The sequence below is a fragment of the Bos grunniens genome, chromosome 15, assembly GCF_055505025.1.
Source record: "Bos grunniens cultivar Pamir isolate PY7600 chromosome 15, Bosgru_T2T1.0, whole genome shotgun sequence".
Classification (NCBI taxonomy): Eukaryota; Metazoa; Chordata; class Mammalia; order Artiodactyla; family Bovidae; genus Bos; species Bos grunniens.
In genome coordinates this window covers 62,738,310-62,758,463 of record NC_141179.1, presented here as the reverse complement: position 1 = coordinate 62,758,463, position 20,154 = coordinate 62,738,310, and the positions used below count along the sequence as shown (strand labels likewise).

At 36.6% G+C, this 20,154-nt stretch overlaps 2 protein-coding genes and 1 long non-coding RNA gene across 23 annotated transcripts in view; 2 read left to right on the top strand and 1 right to left on the bottom strand.

The window, feature by feature from the left end:
- IMMP1L (inner mitochondrial membrane peptidase subunit 1) overlaps positions 1-2,757 on the top strand; it is a 75,762-nt gene extending 73,005 nt beyond the window's left edge. For 13 of the 14 annotated variants that reach the window (XR_015142203.1, XR_015142201.1, XM_086340966.1 and 10 more), the window contains one exon: positions 287-452. Coding sequence is in view for 12 of the 14 variants with exons in the window: in XM_086340966.1 (XP_086197092.1) it covers positions 287-355 (69 nt within the window). In the remaining 2 variants the exon portion in view is untranslated. Of the gene's footprint in view, positions 1-286; positions 453-2,610 lie in introns of those variants that run through there. The other variant, XM_086340960.1, reaches the window with a different exon arrangement.
- The window catches only part of DNAJC24 (DnaJ heat shock protein family (Hsp40) member C24), a 132,688-nt gene that overhangs the window by 54,680 nt on the left and 57,854 nt on the right, over positions 1-20,154 (bottom strand). For 2 of the 8 annotated variants that reach the window (XM_086340947.1, XM_086340951.1), the window contains exons 4-5: positions 9,108-9,176; positions 1,591-2,001 (exon numbers count right to left, since the gene is read on the bottom strand). The exons of 1 other annotated variant lie outside the window; for it this stretch is intronic. In XM_086340947.1, the coding sequence (XP_086197073.1) occupies positions 1,871-2,001; positions 9,108-9,176 (200 nt within the window). In that variant the 3' untranslated portion in view covers positions 1,591-1,870. Of the gene's footprint in view, positions 1-1,590; positions 2,002-6,984; positions 8,526-9,107; positions 9,177-20,154 lie in introns of those variants that run through there. 5 more of the 8 variants (XM_086340949.1, XM_086340954.1, XM_086340948.1 and 2 more) reach the window with 3 other exon arrangements.
- Positions 2,863-10,890, top strand: LOC147358366 (uncharacterized). The gene is made up of 2 exons (XR_015142204.1): positions 2,863-3,863; positions 8,815-10,890. It is a non-coding gene; the product is annotated as an uncharacterized LOC147358366 (long non-coding RNA).

The window sequence follows — 20,154 nt, the reverse complement described above, 5'->3', positions numbered from 1 at the left end:
TTTACACTTAAGCAGATGTTATACTCAAGTGCTTAGGCTTACAGTTAATTTTGACAGTCGTGAAAGAAAATATACACACATAAACATCTTATTTCTTATATAATGTTTGAATGTTGCACATTTTAGATTTTAAGTATGTACACAAATACAGATTTACTTTCTACAGTGTTATTTTGATGTGGAAAATTTGTTCTTGATTGTAGAATAAGGAGAAAGGGATGACAAGGGAAATATGATGATGCTAATAACATTGCTTTATTGTCTTTAATCACATTTGATTTTACAGATTTGGCCTCTGAATGATTTTGGATTTCTACGTGACAGCCCTAATGGTCACAGATTCTCTGATGAGTAGCAAACATTTATTCTTTTGATTTGATTATTGTCTTCTGTTCAAATGAGTTTACTGTCACTAAAACCATGTACTTACTAATAAACTATTTGTTATTCAATTTTAGTTATTTTTAATTGTTAAATATAAAGAATAAGCACCACACACTCTGGAAGCTATATTTGTTCAAAATATATGGATAAAAATATAATCCAAAATAAGTCATCTAAATTTAGATATAAAAGTATTTTTAGGGAAAACCTAGAACAACCTCACTTTCAAATTTTTGGTTGTATAGGTATAATGAAAATAATTTACTCCTCTTGAATATGCCTCAATACTTTAGCTACATTAACAAAGTAGAGTAGTAGCTAGTCTTATTAAGTCCAAACCAATAATAAATACCAAGAGTTTAACCTAATAAAAAGCTGCTAAGTCATATGCTTGGCTCAGTCATTTGAAATTAAGGGAGAAAGTTTCAGTGATCCCATAAAAGATTTCTTAAAAATTTTTTTAAATGAGTTCTGACTTACTCTGTGCATAGAATAGTAAATATATAGAAAATCAAAGTCTTTATAGTTAGCTATAATCAATAAGAACACACTTAAAAAGTCCATTTCATCATACCAGCCACACAATAGCCATGTTTTCTGACTCCAGGGCTATCCTTCTTTCTACAGTTGCCATTTCACTTTATTAACTTTGAGATAACCTAATGAATATCCATATTCAACTTTCATCATGGGGAAGCTAGGCTTACATGTTATTCACAAAGATTCTAATCTAATGACCTGAGATTTGAGAGAGTTGTGTAAAAGGTGTATTACTTTAGCAGCTAGATATATCAAGTTACTTCAAAAACATAGCAACTACAAAAGAATATGATGATTCTATGACCCATTAAACAGAGAAGGCACTGGCACCCCACTCCAGTACTCTTGCCTGGAAAATCCCATGGATGGAGGAGCCTGGTAGGCTGTAGTCCATGGGGTCACAAAGAGTCGGACACGACTGAGCGACTTCACTTTGACTTTTCCCTTTCATGCATTGGAGAAGGAAATGGCAACCCACTCCAGTGTTCTTGCCTGGAGAATCCCAGGGACGGAGGAGCCTTGTAGGCTGCCATCTATGGGGTTGCACAGAGTCAGACACGACTGAAGTGACTTAGCATCAGCAGCAGCATGACCCATTAAAAGAGACATACATACACGAAGAAAGGAAAATTTGTACTTTGTACCAATAGGAAAATGAACCAATAATAAAGTTTTCAGGTGGGAATTTATTTAATATAAATTTAAATTCAAGACCCCTTTCTTGTGATCTATAAATATAAATACATATGAATGATGAAATTAATTTTCTCTTAATCCAGGTAGCCTCTGCTTGACAGTCTTATCTTTTCTCTGCAAAAATAGAGCTGACAAAAAAAAGAAATCCTTTTTTTTTATCAGCTTTATACATTTGCTTGAATGGACAGGGTGGAGTGGCCTCTCCTCCATGTGTCTGAATACACTAAAGAATTCCACTTAGTGAACAATGTCAGCAATAATGAAGGAGTTCGATAATTAGTGAACATGTATCACAAGAAATCAGTGTAACTTCTTCTGCTTCATCCTTTGAAACACTGTATTTTCCACCACATCGACAGCTCAGAGAAAAGGAATGATCATCTGCAAAGAAAATAAAAAACACTTACATGTAAATACATGTAAATTAACAACCTTTTTAAAAAGTGCAACTATTTCACAAAAATGCAAAATAAAAGACCTGTCAATATAAAATATATATAAATGAAAAAATGTATATGGGCAGTGTTTCTAAAAATTAGTTACTAAAAGGTCATTATCTGTGGAGGAGAAGGATGGAAACTATGAAACACTAGGCCAAAAGTCTCCTGGGGGAGAGGAGATGCTCAGAAGTGATCAGTGAAATTTATTTGAAGTCTTATGTTTCTTTAAGATTCATATAAATTTTATATTCTTCTGCACTGTGTTTTTCTAAAGTATTACTGTGCAGGAAAAAGAAATAGCCCTACTTGTCTTATTGTCAAGGAGCATCCCTTTGCCTGCAGTATATCATTTCAGAAAAAACTGCTGAATTCAGCAGATTGCTGTCTCTTCTGGTATCACACTATTTGAGGAATTCTGATTAAAATATTAGGTTGGTGCAAGGTTGATATTGGAATACATTCTAAATGTGGTCATCATTTTAATGCACATTTCTCACTTTTATGTTTTTTTGCTAATGAATAATTATTTGCTGTTTATATTTATTTTAGACTAGGGAAATGATGTTAAACAAGAAGGAAATTTGAGTTCAAAATGAGTCGTAAAGCAGTGGAGACAACTCGCAACATCAGCAACACATCTGGCGCAGGAAGTGCTAACAAATGTACAGTGCAGTGGTGGTTCCAGACGTTTTTCAAAGGAAATGAGAGCCTTGAAGGTGAGTGTGGTGACTGGCCTCAGAAGTTGACAATTACCAATTGAGAGCCGTCATCGAAGTTGATCCTCTTACAACTACAGGAGAAGTTGCTGAAGAACTCAACGCTGACCATTCTACAGTCATTCAGCATTTGAAGCGAATTGGAAAGGTGAAAAAGCTTGATAAGTGGATGCCTCATTGCATGTAAAAAAAAAATTGTCATTTTGAAGTGTCACCTTTTATTCTACACAACAACAGTGAACCATTTCTTGATCAGATTGTGATGTGAGATGAACGGTGGATTTTATACAACAACCAGTGATAACCAGCTCAGTGGCTGGACCAAGAAGCAGCTCCAAAGTACTTTCCAAAGCCAAACTTGCACCAAAAAAAAAAAAAGGTCCTTTGTCACCGTTTGGTGGTCTGCTGCCAGTCTGACTGCAGCTTTCTGAATCCTAGCAGAAGCATTACATCTGAGAAGTACGCTCAGCAAATCAGATGCACTGAAAACTGCAGCACTTGCAGCCAGCATTGGTGAGCAGAGTGGGCCCAGTTCTCTACACACAACCACCCGACGGCACCACCTCACATTCAGCTTTTCACAAGTTGGACGAACTGGCTACGAAGTTATGCCTCATCCACCACATTCACCTGACCTCTTGCCAACCAACCACCACTTCAAGGATCTCGACAACTGTTTGCAGGGAAAATGCTTCCATAACCAGCAGGATGCAGAAAACGCTTTCCAAGAGTTTGCTGAATCCTGAAGCATGGATTTTTATGCTATGGGAATAAACAAGCATTTCTCATTGGCAAAAAATGTGTTGACTGTAATGGTTCCTATTTTGATTAATAAAGATGTATTTTAGCCTGGTTATAATGATTTAAATTTCATGGCCTGAAACTATAATTATGTTTGCACCAACCTAATATATAAACAAACACTATGGCGTTCTTTCAGTGGGGGCTACGTGTGTGTGCTGTTTGGTGTTTACAAAGGATGAAAGAACCAAAAGGACAATCACTGAAGTGAGATGCCCAAAGGAGGCAATATGGTGCAACATTTTGCCTACTCATGGTGGAAATTTTATAAGTCTCTCATCTTCTGGTAAGTTGAAATACGTTTTTCTTTTACCTGAAAGATCTCTGATCCACTGGTTATTTCATTTTACTGTCACTGAAGAATAATTACTGATCATATTATTTTACTAGCATCATGAAAAAATTAGGGATAAATGAACTAAATCTCTAAAGATACTTATAATCAAATATCTTCAGTTCAGTTCAGTTGCTCAGTTGTGTCTGACTCTTTGTGACCCCATGAACTGCAGCACACCAGGCCTCCCTGTCCATCACCAACTCCCAGAGTCTACCAAAACCCATGTCCATTGAGTCGGTGATGCCATCCAACCACCTCATCCTCTGTCATCGCTTTCTCCTGCCCTCAATCTTTGCAAGCATCAGGGTCTTTTCCAATGAGTCAGCTCTTCACATCATGTGGCCAAAGTATTGGAGTTTCAGCTTCAACATCAGTCCTTCCAAAGAACACCCAGGACTGATCTCCTTTAGGATGGACTGGTTGGATCTCCTTGCAGTCCAAGGGACTCACAAGAGTCCTCTCCAACACCACAGTTCAGAAGTATCAATTCTTCGGTGCTCAGCTTTCTTTATAGTCCAACTCCCACATCCATACATGACCACTGGAAAAACCATAGCCTTGACTAGACGGACCTTTGTTGACAAAGTAATGTCTCTGCTTTTTAATATGCTGTCTAGGTTGGTCAAAACTTTCCTTCCAAGGAGTAAGTGTCTTTTAATTTCATGGCTGCAATCACCATCTGCAGTGATAGTGATTTTTTGGAGCCCCCAAAAATAAAGTCAGCCACTGTTTCCCATCTATTTCCCATGAAGTGATGGGATCAGATGCTATGATCTTTGTTTTCTGAATGTTGAGCTTTAAGCCAACTTTTTCATTCTCCTCTTTCACTTTCAAGAGGCTCTTTAGTTCTTCACTTTCTGCCATAAGGGTGATGTCATCTGCATATCCTACGTTATTGATGTTTCTCCTGGCAATCTTGATTCCAGCTTGTGCTTCCTCCAGCCCAGCATTTCTCATGATGTACTCTATATATAAGTTAAATAAGCAGGGTGACAATATACAGCGTTGATGTACTCCATTTCCTATTTGGAACCAAATATCTTCATTCAATCCCATAACTTTGTTTTTTAACATCAGATCTCATCATATGCCATGAAAAGAAAAAAAAAGAAAATCAGCTGCTTTGTATTTATTCTCTAACCAAGTTTGGTCTTAGGAAGACAATCAACTAAAAAAGCCAACTCTACATGTTTCTTTTATCAGTAAACGTTAGTCACTCAGTCGTGGTCTGACTCTGCGACCCCATGGACTACAGCTCACCAGGCTCCTCTGTCCATGGGATTTTTCAGGCAAGAATACTAAAGTGGGTTACCATTTCCTCCTCCAGGGGATCTTCCCGACCCATGGATCGAACCCGGGTCTCCTGAATTGCAGGCAGATTCTTTACCACTGAGCCACCAGGGAAGCCCATTATAGAGGAGAGAAGCTTAGATTTTTCTAAGACTTTTCTATGCTGTGCTGTGCTTAATCGCTCAGTCATGTCTAACTCTGCAACCTCATGGACTGCAGCCCGCCAGGTTCCTGTGTCCATGGAGATTCTCTAGTCAGAAATACTGGAGTGGGTTGCCATGCCCTCCTCAGGGGATCTTCCCAACCGAGGGATTGAACCCAGGTCTCCTGCATTGCAGGATGACTCTTTACCATCTGAGCCACCAAGGAAGCCCAAGAATACTGGTTGGATAGCCTATTCCTTCTGCAGGGGATCTTCTCAACCCAGGAATTGAACTGGGAACTCATTACAGGTGGATTCTTTACCAGCTGAGCTACTAGGAAAGGAAAGGAAGGAAACATTAATTCACAATGCTGCTTTTTATTTTTCACCACAATGTTTTTTTTTATCTGTAAAGAAAAATAAAAAATTTTTTTTTTAATCTGTAAAGAAAAATAATTTAATCTTGAATTTTAAAATGCTAACATCCCTCCCTAATCTGAGCTAACATATTGTGTAATACAGCATGATTCCAAAGTGATTTTTTTTTTATTGTCTAAAAATAAGCATATTCTAATCATTGCTTTTCTTAAATCTCCCTCTTGTTTTTTTACCACCTCACTGAACACTGAGAAACACTGTGAGGTGACTTGTGCTTAGTAAATGATGCAGAGACCACCATGGGCTACTGTGGAGTTTTTTCATCAGTGATTCCAAATGTTAACTTACATCTTGTTAACTTTCTTCTTAAATTATTCTACTATCACTTAACAAAGTGTTATCTTCACAGAAACCATAATTTTAAATATACTGAATGAAGACAAAACATACGAGTTTATAACACTTAGTGTAAAGGCAATGGCTAACTTCATTCTCTCAAGTTCTTCAGGTTTGCCTCAATTTTAAGCATAATAAAATGCATCATTTCCTACTTGGTCCTTCTTAGACCAAGAAGTTAATAGTTTGGCTATGTTTATCATGTAGGATTTCATCCACTTTTCTCCTGTTCTGGATCTTTACCTTCCAAGGTTATTCTGAAAACAACCATGAAGGCACATCATCAACTGATTGTTTCCTACTTCAGTTGATCTCACTTTCTATTTAACTTCATCTGCCAAGACTGCTCTTTGTAATTGCAAATAACAATTCAAAATCACAAATTCAATTGCAAAACTCACATGACCAGTTTTTAAATATTCCTGCAAAAATAATATCTTCATGCAGCTCTTGCTCAGTATTTTCTCTCATAAGGATAAGGATTATTTCTATCTTTACAATGATTTAAAAAAACCTTAATGTAAATAAGTATCTAAGAACAGTCTATGCTTTTAAGATTAACTGTAGCTGCTTCCAACTGATTCCATTGGCTGTAGCTGGGATGCTTCTATGTTCTTCACTGCCAGGGAATGTACTGTACTTTATGGAGTCCCAAAGACAGCAAGATTTAAGATAATTCTTAATGATTTCATGTTGTACATGTCCTTCAATATCTTGGCATTTTCACTTGTTATTAAAACCATATATTTGCTGACTGAACAGATGCTTGAACAACACTAATCAATAGCCTTAATTTAAAATAAAAATTTAAATTAGATTTTAAAATGTTACTGAAGTAAAAATTTAAAAAACCAGTTTTCACTATTTTCATATTATCAGGATTTATTAGTAAATAAAACATACTAGTCACATGAAATACAACAAAAACTAATTTGTTCAATAAGAGATTAAACACATACACAGATTGATAAACTAGTAATACTGTATCTTCAAAAAATACTGTTTAGCTGGGAAGATCTCCCTGATAAATAACATGTAGTCTATCCCTTTCACACACCAGCAGTGAAACCAGTGTCACTGGGATATTTTATTTTCACAGCCCAGCGGCTCTTCCTGTTTTACTCTGATGAAACTATCATAAACCCTGGGAGCCCTGTTACGCAAAACCTCAAGTCTTCCAATATTCACTGCAAGTAAGAATCTCTACTCAGGATTTACACTGGCAGCTGAGGCACAGTGGCTCATAAACAAAAACGTGATTCCCCTCCTAGGTCAACACAGCTTGAGACGCAACTTCCTGAGAGCACCAAGTTGAGAATTTGCCATTAAAAAATATTCCAGTAAACTAGGTTTTGGAAAGGACAGGCTGTTTATCTTCTACTTATCTACACTTACTAATACATTTTTATAGATTCCTAGGAATTTGTACTCCAGGGTGAATAGTAAAGTTATAGGATTAAGAGTATATGAATATATATGTTTAGAGGGGCTTCCCAGGTGGCTCAGTGGTAAAGAATCCACCTGCCAATGTGGGAGACGCAGGTTTGATTGCTGGGTCAGGAATATTCCCTCTAGGAGAAAACGGCAACCCACTCCAGTATTCTTGCCTGGAAAATCGCATGGACAGAAGAGCCTCGTGTGCTACAGTCTATGGGGCTGCCAAGAGTTGGGACGTGACTGAGTGACTGAGCACACACAAATGCACACAAATTCTAGAAAACAGTAAGATTTCTTCATTTGTCCAGAGAAACATGGAAGTGTGGTATTCATGGCTTCCACTTGTAAAAAAGGGAACTGAATAAAATTTCACCAGAGCAATTCACAGAACTAGTCAAAGAATGAAAAATTAAGTTAGATTTAAGTTTTTGAACTCTATTAATGGGAAAGGAGAAAAAGACATGACTCGTGGTTGGTAAAAAAGAGTGACAGATATTTCTTTTCCACCTAAGACATAATCAAAAAGGAAGGATAAACATAAAGCTCCAAAATTCCTGCTCTGACAATTTATGATTCCATATAAAGAAACAAAAATAAACATTTGTGTTGTTCATTCACTAAGTTGCATCTGCTTGCACTAAGTTGCAAGCTCACAGACTGCAGCATGGCAGGCTCTTGTCCTCTGCTGTCTCTTAGAGTTTGCTCAAATTCATGTCCATTGGGTCGGTGATGCTCTCTAACCATCTCCTCCTCTGCTGCTTCCTTCTCCTTTGCCTTTAATCTTTCCCAGCATCAGGGTCTTTTCCAATGAGCTGGCTCTTCACATCAGGTGGCCACTTAGAGCTTTAGTATCAGTCCTTGGTTTGATCTCCTTGCCGTCCAAGGGACTTTCAAGAGTCTTCTAATTCAAAAGCACCAATTCTTCGGCACTCGGCCTTCTTATTGGTTCAACTCTGGTATCTACATGACTACAGGGAAAACCATAACTTTGACTATACAGACCTTTGTCGGCAAAGTGAAGTCTTTGCTTTTTAATATACTGTATAGGTTTGTCATAGTTTTCCTTCTAAGGAGCAAGTGTCTTTTAATTTCATGGCTGCAGTCACCATCTGCAGTGATTTTGGAGCCCAATAAAATAAAATCTGTCACTGCTACCACTTTTTCCCCTTCTACATATATTCTAACAGAAATTCATCTCAACTGTCAACATAGGATGGAAGAAATTACCTCTTTGACTTTATTTTCCTTCTTATACAGGTGAAGAATAAACCAAAAATCAAAGTAGTTTAAAAAAGGAATCCACATGAAACCTTAAGTACCTAACATCTAATTAGGACAGAAAAATAACTGGGAATGAGTCACATAGGGGGACACCAATAATTGAAGTTTAGAATGAAAATATTCCAAACAAAAACAACCACATATATGTAAAAAGCCAAGCTGTTATTTCTTTTTAAGATTTCTAAACATCCTGTGGTTTTTTTTTTTTTTTTCCTCAAAGTCCCTAATATTTTTCCTAATTGTAATCAAGAGAAAAAAATAATTCCAACCTTCATTCCAAGACATTTCTTCAAGATATATTCGAGCATCTACTGGTCCCATATTTCTTAGATCATCTTCTGTAAAATATAGAATGAGATACTTTCTTTTGATATTTAAATTATAACCATGAAGAATGCTAAGCAGGCAACTCCAGCCTGGTCACTACAATTCTAATTTTAAAACTTAGCTTACTACTTTTGATAGCAATTTTAAAGCTGCCTGACTTCAGCTGACAAAAAAAATCCAGAACATCTTAAAAATGCCATTTTTTACAAGTATGCAATAAGTAAAACCATGAAGTTGGTTTTGATGACTCTGCAATCAACTAATGAACTGCATTTTGTAGGGGGAAATTTTCAGATAAACTATCTGTGTGACCAAGGAGGACAGTGTGGAGTCAGGTAAAAATTATTTGAACCTTGGTTATAATATTTTACTAGTTGTCAAACCTTAAGTATTTCAGATTATCTCTCATCTTCTTTATAAGGGTCAGTCTGGATTGAATTATGTCCCATCCCCCAAATTCTTATGTTGAAACCCCAATTTCCAACATCACCATATTTGGAAATAAGGCCTTTAGGAGATAATTAAGGTGAAATGAGGTCAGAAGACTAAGGTCCTAATCTGATAGAACTGATGGCCTTACAAGAGAAGGAAGAGAGAGGTCTTTCTCCACTCCCAAAGGAAAGCATCCTGAAGACACAGCAAGAAAGTGATCCTCTGCCAGCCAGAAAGAGACCTGACCAAGATCCTTATCAACTGGAACCTCAATCTTGGACTTTTCTGCCTCCAGAACTGTGAGAAACAAATTTCTGTTGTTTAAGCCACCTGGTCTATGGAATTTTGTTATGTCAAACATATTTTTATTATGCCTTTCAATCAACTGAGATCAGGCTAAAAGTGTTTTAAAGAATAAGGTTCTAATCAAATGTAAGTGGCTATTGGTCATCTGATTTTTATTTGCTCACAAGACAGTGACAGGTAACTTACAAGAAAAATTATTTTAAAATATGTCAATAACCATGCAACACAACCTTTCTGTGTTGATGTTCCGTTGCTGTTTCCTGGGCCAAAGTTTTCCCTGCAGATGGAAAGTCCAAAGAAACCTGGGATTCCACCTTCGTAGGAATTTAGTAGGGACGGTCTAGGTAGTATAAGCATGCACTCTTGCTTAAAACAAGTGTACTTTAGGACAAAGAAAACAACTACAGATGAGAAGAACTTGTCTTTGTTTTTAAAGGCATGTTATACTTCCTGTATGCTTGTACTGTTCTTCTAGAAGTCAATGCCTAAAAGAAACCACTGAAGTCCACCCCTCCATCCCAATGAAAACGTCTTTAGCTGTCTCACTAGTCTCTTGTTCACGTGCTGAGAGTGCTTCCTTTTGTTCCGTTATGTGAATGCCTGCAACTTAATTATATTTAATAACTGCCTGTTCAAAATTTATTGGTGAGTTACACAATTTTAAAATAGATGAAAAGATCTTACAATATTTTGAACTCACCACGGTTTTCTATTAAGGTATGTCAAATTTTATATCACTTCATGTTTATTGGTTACCAACACTCTATTAAACTGTGCTAAAACTCAAAGATAAAGACTTCTGCAGAGTGACCAAGGGGTGTTTCTTCCATCTTTGTGTGTCCACTTAATAGCCTATCCAAAGTGTATTATGTATCAGTATGCAAGGTCATTTCTGAAGAAACCAATTTAATTTCCACATTCTATATAAGTTTACTTGGCCACAGGTTATTCAGTATTCTAAATTAAAGAGAAAATTTTTACCTAAAAGTCTCACGGATTTTATCATGTTTCAATTTCTTACTCGGGAGGACCAAGATAATTTACTTGAATGCAGAAATGAAACACTGTTTTAGAACTGAAGAATGGGAGTAACTGGTACTTAATGGGGCTTGGTTAAGGAGAAAACAGGTATAAATAATTTACAATCAAGTTGCCTATATTCAGGGTATCTTAACAGATAGATATTTTAAGTAATGCTGAAATCAGAGGAAATCAGACCAGAGGTGATGACAAGATGAATAAACCTTAATCGAACCTATCCTGGACATCTGTAATACATTAATTGTACAAAAAGACAATCCACCCATAGGTATTCATTATGCCATTTTTATTTTAAAATAATTAGTGAGATGTAAGTGGCAAATGTAACTGTTGAGCAAGCCGGGTTTGTATTGTTCCTGCTGCTCTACAAGGAAGCCACTGTTATTATCACTTAGTTACTATTTCATGTGGGAACCCTTTCTATTATTCCACCTACTCAAAAAAAGTGGCTTTTGCTTTTTTATTATTTTTTAAATTCTTTCTGCACAGGAACTTTAGCTAAGTACCTAGTCGAAATATCAGTTTAGACCACATCTCATGGTAAAGGGAAAGAAAATATAACACAAAAATGGTTAGCACTTTACTCAAGGTCAGAGTTAAAAGGAGTCTTTAAAACATTCTCCTGTTCTATGGCCATCTAAATATTTATATATCGACCTGATGATTCAATACTATGTGTGCACAGACCAAGTTTTGTGGGGATTCTGGTTTGAAAGGTCAGTATCTGAGACAAAGGAGAACACAGGCTTCCCCTGCAATCAAAGTAGTGTGTTCCCATGAAAGCTTTTTTGTAAGCCAAGGTGGGAAAAGCAAAGAAGCGATTACCTCAAGACACATCTTCCTAATGGATGCACAAAATAATTCCAGATAAAGCACAGATGCTCACAGATCCGGTTCAAAGCTATGGTGGCTTGGTGCTGAATGTACACCAGTTCCCAAAGAGGTGGGGGGAACAGCTTGGTGGTGCCACTCTGCTGCTCGGGGCTCAGGGTGCATGCTACCTCTCTAAGGGGCTCACAGAAAAGCAAATGTGGAACACTATTTTCATTTTTCACCTTTTTTCATAAAAGTGAACATTCTCTTTATTTCCATTAAGTGAAAGTTTACTCTCATGAAAGCAAAATGGCATAAAGCGAATTTTTGAAAAGTAGAGGGTACCTGCAACTGTTTGATTTCTGTATCATATAAAATTTTACAGGCAAAACTATCCTGTGGTGTTGGGCGTGAGAAAGTGAGCAGTGGTTGGAAGGAATCACAGGGGCCTTCTGGGGGTGCTGGTTTATTACATGGATGTGTTTACTTTGAAAATTCATCAAGCTGTACACTTAGGACTGGTGCATTTCTCAGTATGTATGATATACTTCTATAAACTTTAGTGTGTTAGAACTCTAATGGCTATATTTTAAAACAGAAATAAGGAGAGAAAAATTAAGGGAAAGAAGTAAAGAGCACCATAAGAAACTGTGTATCCTTTGAAAGGACCATAATCTAACAACTTCTGAAAAAGGTTGGGGGTGATTAAGTCAGAGGAAAACTGGATCCCTGGAGAACTGTATAATGAGCAGAGGGGGTACACACAAGGAAAAGGTGAATCTAAGTGGGGGGATGGGGGGGAGGGGAGAGATCACGATCTTTTGTTAAGAGGCAGGTGTCCAGGGAATGGGGCAACAGTACCCCCCCAACACTAGGATTACAATGAAGGAGCACAAACAAATCAATGTGTTTTTTTTCCTTTTTAAACAATGATCTCTGCTTGTCCACCATTGTAGTTATAATTAGAAAATGTAATTCCTCCCTAGCCCTTAAAGTAACTCACTGGAACCCTGTAATTAGCTTTGATTATTATCTACTAATCATGCATTGTATCTGCAAAAGACATGTTTGTTTTCTTTTGAGTTTTACATATTATAAATATTTTTCCTCATTACAATGAAATATTGTAATATGTATCTGAAAATGTAAATCCTATCTCAAAGTTCTTCATAAGACACTACTAAAAATGTTGAGAAAACAGAAACTGACTTAGAGATTTAATTAAATAGACAGATCCAAGATTTTAATCTGGAATCTTAGCTACAATATGGTAATAACTTAAAAAAACAAAATAACAAACAGTCTTTTGGAAAGAAGACACATTGCCTGGCATTTGGTGAACTCCATCTTGAGTCCAGCGACACTATGTGATTCCAGATTGTTTTGAAGTGAATGGGTTCAGCTTTTTCTAAGGTATACAGGAACATTAAGGTCTGGTCAAACCCAGTACTGTGCTGACAAAGCTCAGGCAAATATGGAGACAAGAACAACTTCCAGATTTACTTACATGTAGAAAACAGAGCACTATCATTAAATAGAGATTCCCTACCAATGTAATGATAAAATCAATTTATGTGGTTACTTGAAAAAGAATCTTTCAACCTTTAGAAGTATAGGCCCTTCTGACCTTGTGTTCTATTGGATTTGTCTGACAACAAGAAGTGAAAGAATTCTGTGGCTCCATTGTCTCAACAGTGGGATCTAAGAAAACACTGGCAGGACTCATCAGAGAGGTTTATGAGCCTGCAATTCAAAGAGATTAAAAGGAAAATCTACGGAGATTCTTTCACACTGAAGAATAACATTAAATAACTATTAGCAGCTTGGTTCAGTAAAGCTTACTAGAGCTCTCGCTGGGTCATTCACAACTTTCTAAAAGAGGAAAGGTTTTTTTCAGCTCCATTTGGGAATCAATAAATATTTCTTACTTCTTACAAGACAATGGAATTCCAGTCCTTTAAAACTTCCTCCTAATGATAGTAAAATTTCTAAAACAGCTCTTTGTTTGCTGCCTAGATAATTACACTTCCTAATCCCGGGAAACCTTTTCTAACTGTAGCTACAATTCAAATAAATAAGTAAAAATAAATAAATAACAGCAACAAAAAGCTACCAAGAATTTAACTTTATGGATGAGATATCTAACAATCTCATTCAACCGTTCAACCCACTACTGACCAAAAGATCCAGTCTAAATGTAACTCTGTCCCTACTATTCAAGTATGGGACTGCTGTGTATTACTCAAGTGAGCAAGTCCCCTGAACACTCTTATTTAGCAATTAGTTTACTGTATTTATTTTTATGCCATTTAAAATACTTAAAAGTTTATTTCAAACTGACAGATGCCATCAAGTGTGGTAAATGCAAACAGCAGTATTTTCCTTTAGGTTAGATCTAAACTCAGTATCTTGCTGTTTTAAAACCAAATAATTTTAAACAATCACCTCCTTCTTAAAAATAATTTTACTTAAAAATCATTTTTCATATAGTAAATAACTTGAAGAAAATCTGTTTCTTGCCCTTAACAGTCACTGTTCTTGGAACAGTCTGTCTTGGTAAGAGACTCAGAATCAAGCAATGTTTAACTTGAAACCTGCTCATTAAATCATAAAGCTCTATAATTCTTTCTTAGATGAAATTAAAGAGTCACAACTGCAAGGCTTTAGATGCTGATGAAAAACTACAAACTTGGGCCTTAATTATGGACTTGAGCTACGGAGCTTTCACAAGCTGAACGTACACCTCGTGCTGATGAAAGGTACCAAATGAGTCCGGAAACTGAATTTCATGTTTCACTACAGAAAAGTAGAACACAGCAGCAGAATTAAGCCTGGCCTCTCACTCTGACCCTTAAATTGCCTCATTCCTAATTATTTGGAACTAAAACAGTAGGTTATACACACCTATTCAAGACTTGGCAACCCAGCACAGTGATTAAAGTCATAGAAGGGCTTTGAGTTTCCCCTCAATCAATTATTAGTTATGTGCCCTTTGTCAAATAACTCTGAGCCTCAGACTCCTCTGGAAAACAGATACTAATATCTTCCTTACAAGGTTGTTAAGCAACGATTAAAAGACAATTGCCATAGTTCCAGTGCTTGACAAATGGCAGCTCTTTTAACTTATTATTAACTCACAGTGTTTGTGTTCACCTGTCTATAACAGAGCATAGGACAATGATTCAACTGTTGCGGTTTGGGGAGCCTCAGGTACCACATTGTAGGATGGCAGCCACTTTTGACCTTGTCTGGATTTGTAACAGTATTAAGAAATTGTATGTACTTTACTACTGTCAGTACCATTAGAATTGATCCATTATTATCAAAGACATTGTCCAAATTATTATTTAGTCCTTCCAAAACATCAAACAGAACTGAAAGATAGGCGCCATGGGGGGGGTATCAAAATAATTTGTGGATTAAATTCAGAGGTCAGACATAATGACAGTAGATTAGCAAGTCAGGTAAGGCTTCTCATGGGGGTGGGGGGCGGTGTGAGTGGAGATAGGACTAGAATTGTTATCTTGAACAAAGAACACGCTGTGAAGCAACAGAAGGGGAGGGTGTTCTGAGTAAAACTACAAATAGCATAAGCAGACGCGTTTGGGAATCCCTAAATGGATGGGGAGAAGATTCACATCAGGTTTATGATTGGTGATGAGGTTGGAAAGAGTAACTAGGGTCAAACTTAAAAGCTTCTGTCCCATTTAAATTCCAGGTGAATAGGCTGTGTTAGGGAGTGGGTATAGTTATATATGTTCTTAAACAAGAGTGAGAATAAAGAAACCTCAATCAATCAAAATGAAAATGACTTTCGGAGAAAGCCAATTAGCAGCTGTGGAAATAGCCTAAGTGTATGTTATAATCTGGGCATGGATTGCTGTGGTAGCTATAAGGATAAAAAGATCACTTAGAGGGGGAAAAAAAAAAAAACCCACATTAAAGAAGAAATGCCAACCTTCATTTTTAACTCATTGGTTATATACTGAGCAAACCAGAAGTAATCAGAGTGTAACCCGAAACAAAGATTTCAAGTCTGAGAGTTGAAAACAAGCAATAGGAAAGGCGGGCCCAGACTCGGTTTTGAACCCGTTGTTTTCATTTGGGTCAATTACTCGAGTAGAAATTGGGAAAGAGGTTAAAGATGAGAAACAAACTTCCTAAAACCCTACATTTTCTTGTTATTAAATTAGAACTTCCGATTATGTCCAAGTATTACAGGAGTATAACTACAGTCTTGCCCAGAGGTTTCTATAGCTTTATTTGAAAGTAGCCAAATTTTTATTCAAGATCACTGAGAAATTACAAAAGCAGTTATTTGTATTCAAATAAAAGTAACAATGTGAACGGTCACCTTCTTGTCACAAATAAGGTGAAGCAAGGGGACCCTCACAGAAAGTTTTATCTATATTATCTTCTCTCTCTGAAGAAATGCCAGTCCCTAACTGTCTAGATGGATTTTCTGCATCATTTCACATACTTACTTTTCCCAGAAAGTCACCAAAAAAAAAACATGCGCGCTGATGCTTATCTTCAAGTTTTACCTGCAGCACATTTTTATAAGCAATTTTCAAATTCCTAAAATCAAATGGAGATACTGATATAGCCATAAGTGGAACCTAACTAATACAAGCGTTTTATAAGGGTCAGTTTTAGCAAATAATTTATACAAATATCTACTGGCCTTAGGTTATTATTCCAAACAGTGAACCCAAATTCGCATTATCTACATTTAAAAGTATTAATTCCCTTCTTATGGAGTTAATTAGTCTTTAGTGTTAACTTGATTTTCAGGGAGCATTCTTATTTTAAATTTAAGAAATTCCATGTTGATTCAGTTCTCTGGTGCACAGATGATGGTAGGGTTTTAAGGTATGTTCCTCATTTGGTCCAAGATTTATTCTCAAATATTTATCCTAATAAACAGATGAAGTGAATTGTGTAATACCAGAAATGATTTTTTTCTACCTAGGTAAGGAGAGTATAGCTGATGAGCTTCACATAAAGACACTAACTTTACAATGTCTGGCTTAATCCCCTTCAGAGCCTGGTTGTGTAGCGTGAAGGCTCTACATCACCGAAATAATTCACTAACAGAGAACCAAGATGCATCTTAATGTAAAATAATATACCACCAAGGATTCCAGACACAATCCGCTTTTTTTTAATAACATAATTTAATTTGACTGACTTCATCCGAACGAAGGTCTGTTCCTCTTCAGATCATAGTGAAGTAAACTAAGCATAAGCTGTGTCACTCTAGAAGAGCCACTGGGGCATCAGAATGTGTGACTCAAACTACAAAGCTACTGAATCATGATCCCTACTCTTTTCCTATGATACCCTTCTGACCTGCTTTTAAATATGCTTAATATATAAGAAAATTCCTCACAAGAATTATAGAGGTGCAAAAATCTGTTCAACAGGTATTTTCACGTGAACATTTTCTAAATCCTCAAAGAGATTTTCTGAAGTGTTCACCTGGTTGCTGGGAGTGCAAAGACTAACCTTGAATAACTACATGCCTTTCAAAGGGAGCGTGGAAAGCAGTCTTTGGAAGCATAATTAAAAACAATACGGTAAATACGTCCAACTGAAATTAACTGATTAAATTCACTAGTTAACACTGCTTTCAAAATGTGTAATATCTGGGAACTGAATATTACTCATCTTTTTTTTAGGTCTGCTTTTTTTCAGCCTGGCCAACACTGCCCTAAAATGTCAACCGAGAGTATAGAAGTGGAAATGATATGAGAAAAAATATAGGTAATTTTCTTTAGGTTATCTATCCCAGAGCTTTCCTTTTGATCATTTCTTTTGTGAAGCAAAGAGATATGGATTCCAAGGGCCTCTTTAAACGATCTTTTACAGAAATAAATGGTTGCAGGTAATATATGAGGCTTTCCTTACAAAAGAGCGCCAACTTTGAGCTGTGAAATCCAAGAAAGTATTCAAAATCAGCCAATAACACCTCTGCCTCCTTCCCAGGTACACAGAAGTCAAATTTATTTTATACTATATATTAGTGGAGCGCAGGAAACAAATATATTTAAAACACACCCTATGAAAAGAAAGTTCTACAATGAACTACATCCAAAAAGAGTCCTGTATAACAAAGCTATTTCCATGTCCCCAGGGGGTGACCCAGAAGAAAAGAGTGCTTTGACCTGGTTATAACAAATTTTCTCTCTCTTGGTAAGTTATCCTGGTCTTCAGCAAATTATCACTCTCAAAGGTTTTCCTTCTGCCAAATCTAAATCCTAAGTGTTAGAAGTTCAAGTGCATTTCCTTCTTTTGAGGAGCCATTTATTGAACATGGGTCAAGAAGGAGAAATTAACGTTGGTGTTGAAGAGAAATGACAACACAAAACGAGGCTTATTTGCAGTTTTAAAAACAGCTCTAGTAGGAAAGGCTTAAAAACAGCAAGTTATATTTGGATAAGAACGCCTATTACTTAACTAAACAGCAAGTCAATCTCAATTTAAAACTGAAACAAAGCATTTGCACTATGAGGAGGCTTTGGTAATACAGGAAATATTTAGTACTTGGATCTGGGGTACTAAAATGTCATGGAAATGTGTATTTCTGCTGTCATAGTATAGCTCAGCCACCGGAAACAGCTGCAAGTAAACAGACATTATACATATAAATTCCCAGAAGAGCTGCCTATTTATCTGAATCAAGCTCAATCTCACTATATTTGGTTTGTCTGAATTTTGCTGTGACCTTATCAATGATTTACAAGAATCTCCTATGAGACAGTAGGCTAGAGTTGCTTCCATTAAAACCTCCAAACCCAGGACTCAAAGCTCAAAAGAAATCCACATTTCCAAAGACTTCATAAAGGCAATGGAGAAACACTTGAGGATGTTGCTTATTTGTTCTTCCAAAATCTCTTAAACCCTACTTTATGTAATTCTACTGCTCATGTTTAACCCTGCTCCATTTTTCTCTCCATTTCTGGTCTTCCCCACCCTATGCCCTAGAGCAAAAGAGAATATTTTTTAATTTCTGATCTCTCCCTAGCTCTTCCTCTGTAGACAGTAGGTTTCTAGTCAGTTTCACAGATAGGTTCTTAACAGTAACAAGCTGTGGAGCAGCAAACATACAGAGCAGCAAAGCAAGTGCACACCCTACATGCCTTACAATACAGGTTTGTGGGTCATCCTCACCATAAGCACATGAGCACCCCAAAATACAGACTGATAAGCATGTGCGAAGCATCATGAGACACTGTCATCCCCAGCAGAACTTGGTCACTTCAGAAACATAGTTAACTTCTCACACACTACACACTCATGGTTATTAATTTCAACACTTTCACAGACATTTTACTATGTGAACCAGGTCAAAAAGGTGTATCTGAGGGTAGAATTCACCCTCAGATGAAACCACTTCTACATTCCTTCTTCTGCCAGAAGTACAAGCATTTACAGAAGAAATACAACATTTGAAAGATGTGCATAAATATATTAGATAGAAGGAGGACCCAATATTCAAAGCATATTTGAAAATTAATCCAGATTCACTGCAAAAGTACCTTTGTCAGTTTCTTAACATTTTTTAAAAAGTAAATACTAATCATCTTGAGAGATGATTAGTATTATGAAAGTCACTATTAAGAACTAATACTTCAGTATGTAAGCAAATTGCTCATGAAGTCTTTACACAAAGGCATCACAAGTTGGCTTTAACCTGTAATGCTGTGTTTTGGGAATAAAGCCTTATTTTTCAAATCAAATTTTCATAACCTTAGTAATAGGAGCCTTATGATCATTCTGCTAAGTTTGATGGTGTGCCCGTGCAGACCATGGGAGAAGATTCAATAAAATAGAGTATAGAGACATGAGCTTTTATCAACACATCTGAGTCAATGCTGAGCCTGGCGCGCTATGGCAGAGTGCAACCGAGTGTTTTCCCCACAGGCCGTGGCTGATTATTGACTCCTCCCATTAGCATGTAGGGTGCATACTGAAGGTTTCAGAGAGAAGGCTGGGGGACTCCTATCCCAAGGCCAGTGCTGAAAGACAGCCTATCACTTCGTGTAACTGCAGTCCATGTGTGACAAACCTGACCTACATTTCTCCCTTTCTTTCTCACAAGAGCCTGTCACTGTTTTAAGAAGCTATTTTCTAAAACGCACAAAAGAAATGACTTTTAAAATTGCTTAGGAAATGTACATTCCTAAAATATCATTTATAGCAATCTTATAAGGAATATCATCTGTACAGGAGATAATCATAAAAACCTAGCCTAATATAAGCTCAGAGACAGCCAAGAGTGCTTTACGATGTTATCCTTTGTATTCTGCTTTAGACTGTCATTTATATAGTAGATAATCCTAAAAGTACAATTAAATTTTTAATCAGTACATAATTAAATTTAATAAAAAGGAA